Below are 7,093 nucleotides of genomic sequence, written 5' to 3' on the forward strand. Positions count from 1 at the left end.
ACTTTTTTTCATAACTCCTTGCAATTTACACGCCTTGATGCATACAAAAGATTATTAAATAAGGTGAAAAAATAGAAAATGTACGTAATATAAAAAAAAAATGACACAACCTAACAGATATGTAAATGAATTATTCAGCTCCTTGACACGATTAAAAAACATATTGGTTTTTTATCTTCTTATTGTAAATTAAATATACATTCAAATCCGCGCTTTACTTCGATATATCGATGAAACACTTGTCGATGCGCATGCGCATCGAGATCGAAGTAAAGCTGGCCTTAATTAATATTTAATTTTAGGGGAAAAAAAAACAATAAAAAGTAAAATAAAATTCAAGAAATCTTGGAATTTGCTTTCCGCCCGTAAAATTTACTCGATAATATCCTATCGTTTAAAAATATCATAATTAACATTGTGTAACACCAATAATAGTGCGTGTGTTAAGATCCTCCTTCCAACGTTATTAAACATTATCGTAGATTTATTATTTAAAAATTTCCGAACACATGTCTTCCTCGCATAACGAAAATATGATAGAAGAACTAGCAAAGGATTATGCAGATTATGCAAAAGTCAACTTGTCTGTTAAGGCAAGTGTACTTTGCATTGCATAACCCTTAAATCATGTTTCATTTAAATTCTTTTCGCTCTCTATATACACGTGTCAATAATTTAAAGTTCTTTCTTTATTTCAGATGAAACAATTTCACGAAACTATTGAAGATGTTATGATACGTTTGGAAGAATTTCAATCCATCGTTGGAATGGTTAGAAAGAAATATGAATTATATTTTTAATAATTAATAATTTAATTCATGTATATAAACCATTCGCAGGCCAAAGCAATTAACTCCATTCTTAGAATTTTAACTTTTAATCTTTCGAACAAATTTTCTTAATAGCTAACACCATTAAATAAATACAATTTTATTGGTTTGAGAGACCTTGACACCTTCTAACAGCCTCTTCTGGCCTTAACAACCCTAGGGTCAACAGCGTATGGTGTATCAAAATGGTTATCCATTCAAGTACTAACTGTACTCATCGTTGTTTAACTTTAGTAATCCAATGGGAACTAGTTTTTTTTAACAAGACAAGGCTGTTGACTGATACAACATATATTATTATATCGTGGAGTTGATCAATTTGGTAAACGATTGGCTTATCTATTAAATATAACTCAGTTATTTATAATATTTTTTCTCGTTCCAAGGTCCAAGCAGATAGTTCAGAATGTATGAACGAACACATTCCAAGGATACGACATATGCAAAAAGAATTAGTAACACTTTGTAGGAAAATAGATGCGCTCGAACATGTCCTTATAGCGGCTAATGTAAGTTTAACAGCTTTAGAAACAGCCGTTGACACAGCAGAAGCTGAATTAGGTGTTACAGATAGATTCTTTGGTATTCTTAATCCATTATCCTTCTTCGTAAGTATAAATAATATCTACTTGATGGATAAGATTTTACTGCTTATGCAGAATCTTATTGCAGAAAAAATCCCAGGAATCTGTGATAGGAAACAAACCGCAAACATTCCAGTCCTCAACTATTTACAAAACAGAAGATTATTTCAATGCGGAGTAATAAAGTGAAGTCTTCCATGAACGAACAATCATAAATTTATACTTTTTAAGAAATAACTATAAAAATTTACTATAATACCAAATTTTAGATTTGACATTTATGTTTTTTTTACATATAAAATTTATGGCTAATTTTCCAAAACTAAATTTAAACGTTTAAATTTGTATACTTTCCTTACACATTCACTGCAGTAAAAATGTAAACTGTATAACAACTATATATACTAATATCTATTTATTGTAAATGAAGGCGTGCGTGTGTATTTGTATGTATTTTTATATTTTATATATTATTATTATTATATTATTTTATTATTATTAATATTATTTTCGTTATTAATGTCTTTAAATTAGTCAAAAATAAGCTGTATTTTTATTAAATTTTTGTTTTGTTAAATTTAATTATACGAATCCTATTATTTATGAGATATTAGTCTTGATAGTGACAAAATGTTAAATTATGTATATATATTCTTCTCATATATATTTAAAATGAAAATATTACGAAAAAAAAAATATTCTCGATGTCCTAAAAGTTCTTACGGATGATGTATTAAAGAAAGATTAATAATGAAAAACATATAATAAGAAAAATAAATATATCTAAACATGAAACCAAAGCAAAATAATCTTTATATTTTAGATTATAATGCATTGCAAATTTTCCTTCTCGACAAAGTTTGTTCCAATACTTAAAACAAAGTAATACCTAATTGATATTCGATTTTTCATCTACTATTTCAATAACAAAGTTTAAAAGCACATAATATGTGGTTGTAGAGAATTTAATATAAATACCAGTAATTTGTGAGTTGGTAATTAGTTACTTAAATAACATACTTACATATAAAGTTGGTTGAATGCTAATTAACTTTTCCTACAAATAGATTAGAATCTTTTCTCATTTTCATGCGAAATCCAAAATAGTCTTATAAATTCAATGTTGAGCTACGACTGTGTCGAAATTTTTTAATGTCAACCGTTTGGAAAATCAATCTGAAAACTAAAAAAACATAAAAAATTAATTAGATGTTATAGATTTCCTTAATTAGATTGTAATAAGTATACAATTATTATACTATAGAAATTTTGTGTGCATAAAAAGTATTACGTAACGTGTATAATGTATTATTATAAACAACTATTTTGGTTTCCTGTGATAACCGAAAAAAAAGTTGAATATCGTCTGTTCCTGACATTTTTCATATTTATTAATAAATATTAGTAGTTGTGTAAGTAAAACTCTATACGCGTATACATTTAGAATTTTTATATTATTTAATAATTATGAACATAAAACTATAAAATAATACAAATTCTAATATGTTCAATGAATGAGATAAACATAAAAAAAATCGTAATTTGTTAAGTAATAAACACTTAATGATAGACGTTGTGATTCTTTTGATTTAAAAGTTTCATTTAAGCTTAATGCCCAACCAACTTAAGAAACCTTTATCGCATGGTTTAAGGTGACAAGTTTTTATTTGCGCTCTTTTTAAACCCTTAACGCAATCATCTGTAATGCAGTGACGCCAACGAACTTGTTGTCCGCATCCACAAGTTACACTGCATGGACTCCAAGCACCCCAATCATCCCAATCATCTGAATCTGAAATAAGAAATATATTAGAAACATTGAAATATATCGCTTACATAATGCTTCATTAATTCATGTTACATTCTTCGTTAGTTGTATCTTCATCGTCTTCAGAATCGCTCTCTTTTCTTTGTCGTAAATGAAAATATTGGGATGTCGTTTTTTCGTTTGTTTTCCAATCTTTTTTAGATGTAGAAAGATATTTAGAAATATCTTTTTCTTCATAAATAAGTAGCTTTCGGTGATGATATTTATCAGGAGAACGAATGCATTTTTGCGGTGTGTAAAAATATCTTGATTGTAATTTGAGAGGAATCATCTAAAATATAATATATTTAAGAATATTTAGTACTAACAGTATTATTCTTTCATATTTCAATGAAATCGATATTTGTGAAAACTTACTTTTTGTTTATGAAAAAATATAGTTTGATTAGTTAATGAATGAGCACATTTTTGTATCGTATAATCATCTTTGTAACAGAAGTTAATGTCCTTATACGCTTTAAGAATACATTTCTTCCTAAATTTAATATCATCCAATCTGTTGAACATAAATTCATTACCTATACTTAGTAATATTACCAAATGAAAATAATGCGTCAACAATAACGCGAAGAACATTCGCATATCATGTTTCGTTCGTTCGTGCGATGCATTCGCAACTAAAAATTCTATCAAAGTTGTAAGTTAAATACACAGGTTACAATAGTGAAACAGATAATTACATATATTACATTGTAACTTTTCAATGAATTCATTACAGAGAGAAGTTATCTATAAAAATCATTCATTTTAATTCACTCTTTAATATATACAAGGTGTTTCGTAATATGAACTTTTTTTTCATCGTTTTTGTGTCCTCTGATTGTTTCTGAAGCGAGTCTCACATATTATTGCATTTATACTTATATTATATATAATAAATTATTATTTTATTAAATATTATATATATATATATATTATTATATATATGATTATGAAACATCCTGTATATATGCTGTTAATAAAATAGATATTATTTCTATTTTTAAAACTACATATTCATTTTTTAACACAGGAAATATTATATAAATATATCGTTTATAAGAGTATAAAAATATAAATATAATATTCTTAAACAGGCAAATTCAATAAATTTTCTGAGATACAGACATATTACTATAATATATTATAATTAATATTATATACAATTTCTGCTACCTAAAATTATTTCTTTTGCTACAAAAACAAAAACTATATGAAGGAAATGAAATCCTATATTAATTTACAATCTAAAGAATGCTTTATGCGCACGACCATTTGGAATTTGGCCCTGAAGTCTTAATCTGCGAACTGCTTCCCTTAAATGTTTGGGTTGTAATGGTCCGGTTTCTCCACTAGTTTCCATTACATCTAAAGCTTTAACATAACATATAATTATTAATTTTATATGTAAATGTAAATGTAAATAAAAAGAATTATTAGGTTTACCTTCTTCTACAATTTCACCGACAAACACTTTAGCAATTCCTGACATAGCTATAACAACATTTTGAGATACAGAACAACCTGTTATTGTTTGCATAATCTACAATATAAAAGATAACTTAGTATACACTTGTAATATATTAATACAGAACATTATTATCATTATTTTATTATATTTACCCTCTTTATAGCTGCCTTTGGAAACGCAGCTCGCCTATACATTTCATATCTATCCAACTGATCTTCTGTAAAATTAGAAACAAGTACTCTGGAAAAGAACATTTGAAAAATGCAGTAACAAGGTATATGATGTTATATCTATAATAAAAAAAATAAGACATATTTACTGCATTTTCTCTCTTTCTTCCTCTTCCAACTCCTTTTTACTTTTTTCCTTACTTTCTCTTCTTTCTTTAATAGTTGTATGATTAGTATGCGGTAACATAATATCATTGCCAAAAATATCTTCTGTACTTGGTTCTTCTTCTTTAGTTTCAATTTCATGCTTTACTATTTCCAACTGATCATCTGCTACCATACATATGGAATTAGAACCTACTTCTTCTGTATCGGATTGAGATTGGGAGCTCGTAGTATCAAGTTCTCCCTAAAATAATATACTGATCATAATACATAAATGCGATGAATTTATATCCCTTGAATTATTATTTATTAATATAATAATTTACCTTTATCGGTAAACTATCCAAATCTATATTTTCATTATCCTTAGATATTGCAGAACTTAATGAAATATTGAATTTGTCATATTTATCATTTTTATCATTTTTATCATCTTTATCATCTTTATCATCTTTATCATCTAACTCTACATGTTCACTTTCATTCTCCGAATCTTCTTTTCCAAATATATTATCCATTTTGTATAAAATTGTAATTGTATTTAAAAAAAATAGGTTAAGAATATCTGACAATTATTCACGCTTACAACAAACTTATGTCTTCTTACTGAAATTGTTAAATCTTACGTCCAAACAAAAATTAAACTTTTTCACTTTTTAACTTTATCTATTACAAATATTGTCTTTCACAGAACTGGTAAAATTACGTACAAGAACGAAACTTATAGGATCCCTGCGTACGAGCCTGTTTAAATGTTCATCAAATACTTCAAATTACGGATGTAAATGACACTTTTATCATAAATAATATATTATATATAGAGTGACACTTGGACTGTAGGAACGCTAGCAAGGAACCTTAACAGGAGAAAAACGTTAATAAGTGCTCTCACTATTTGCTCAACTTTATTTTATCAAATATTTTTCATTTATCGTTAATTAGTTGAAAAAAATGTGTTATACACATGCGCAACCACAAATTAAAGGCGCAAGCACATTTGGAAAAAACTGAAAGTAAAGTTGATATACCTGCAGAGGATATATTTAAAGTTGATTTCCAAAGTAACTACCAATAGGGTAGTGAAAAGAAATAAGTTAATCGTTCATAATGTATAAACAATACGTAAATATTTTCATTTTTTCATTTTTTTCTGCAGTTGCGGTTCTATGCCAACTTTTTTATGGTGAAGTATATAGAAACTTCCAAGTCCCCTTTTTTATCTACCCAGCATCATTTTTGTTACCACTAGGGCCACCATTGGACGATAGTATGTACTTAACGCGCGATGACGGTACAATATAAAATACAATATTCTTTGATAGTATATATAGTATAGATATATTGTAAGAAAATTTAAAATAATTATATTTAATTTTTAGTGTCTAAATACGTGTGTGCCTTCAGAAATGCGTTTTTTATACACATATATTTTAAACAAAAGTAGAATAAAATCAAAACGAGTAGATGATAAATTCAACGATGATCACCTGTAACAAAAAGAAAACTATATTAATCATACAATCAAGTGATACAATAGCCTAACATACAAATCATCCAATTCGCAGATGCACTTTTCAACTGAGTTTTTTTATTTATTTTTATCAAATCTCTATATTTACCGTTGTAATGAAATTAAATTTAAACGCGTGATTTTACATTTACATAAAATATATAAGAATAAAGAAATAGGAAAAGTACAAATATTAGGTTACTATAAAAAATAATATCTATTAATTATTATGTAATACTTTTAGATGCATTATATACAAAAGAAAAATTGCAAATTTAATAAAAAACGATGAAAATGACAAATTATAAAGACGAAAAAAGAAATTACTGTAATATTTACCGAACGTTATTTAAGCTTAAAAATTTAATATTACGAAAATTTTAATATTTTTGACTCTAACTAACACATACGCATCTTTTGGACGATATAGACACGAATTTGGTGTCCCAAGGAGATGGAATGGTCCATCATCTCCAATTACAACTACAAATTAATGACGAGCAAAAAAGTAATATAATAAAATATAAACTATGACTAGAGAGCTATTCTCGAAAAG

The 7,093-nt window shown here is 26.7% G+C and overlaps 3 protein-coding genes across 6 annotated transcripts; 1 reads left to right on the forward strand and 2 right to left on the reverse strand.

Annotated features, from left to right (window-relative positions):
• Positions 1 to 236: 236 nt before the first annotated feature.
• Positions 237 to 1,854, forward strand: LOC106790358 (biogenesis of lysosome-related organelles complex 1 subunit 4). Of its 4 annotated transcripts, none has more exons than XM_014755177.1 (4): positions 237 to 593; positions 699 to 770; positions 1,217 to 1,438; positions 1,490 to 1,854. In XM_014755177.1, exons 1-4 carry the CDS (start codon positions 510 to 512, stop codon positions 1,601 to 1,603), a joined length of 492 nt encoding a protein of 163 aa, XP_014610663.1. In that variant the 5' UTR covers positions 237 to 509; the 3' UTR covers positions 1,604 to 1,854. The 4 variants fall into 4 exon arrangements, with proteins under 4 accessions (XP_014610663.1, XP_014610665.1, XP_014610664.1 ...); XM_014755179.1 differs by having other exon boundaries at positions 237 to 434; XM_014755178.1 differs by having other exon boundaries at positions 240 to 593; positions 1,503 to 1,854.
• Positions 1,855 to 2,262: 408 nt separating this feature from the next.
• On the reverse strand, positions 2,263 to 4,125 carry LOC106790361. The gene is made up of 3 exons (XM_014755182.1): positions 3,600 to 4,125; positions 3,276 to 3,513; positions 2,263 to 3,206 (listed from the first exon to the last, which is right to left on the reverse strand). The coding sequence occupies exons 1-3, from the start codon at positions 3,822 to 3,824 to the stop codon at positions 3,013 to 3,015; spliced, it is 657 nt and encodes a 218-aa protein (XP_014610668.1). The 5' UTR covers positions 3,825 to 4,125; the 3' UTR covers positions 2,263 to 3,012.
• Positions 4,126 to 4,371: 246 nt separating this feature from the next.
• Positions 4,372 to 5,884, reverse strand: LOC106790360 (transcription initiation factor TFIID subunit 11; the record flags this gene model as incomplete). Its single annotated transcript, XM_014755181.1, is given in 5 exon segments — positions 4,372 to 4,595; positions 4,668 to 4,764; positions 4,845 to 4,932; positions 5,012 to 5,271; positions 5,354 to 5,884. Coding segments are annotated over 5 exon segments (771 nt in total). The 3' UTR covers positions 4,372 to 4,461.
• Positions 5,885 to 7,093: the final 1,209 nt, after the last annotated feature.

Source organism: Polistes canadensis, unplaced genomic scaffold (genome assembly GCF_001313835.1).
Source record: "Polistes canadensis isolate GaletaPanama2010 unplaced genomic scaffold, ASM131383v1 scaffold_233, whole genome shotgun sequence".
In the NCBI taxonomy this organism is placed as follows: Eukaryota; Metazoa; Arthropoda; class Insecta; order Hymenoptera; family Vespidae; genus Polistes; species Polistes canadensis.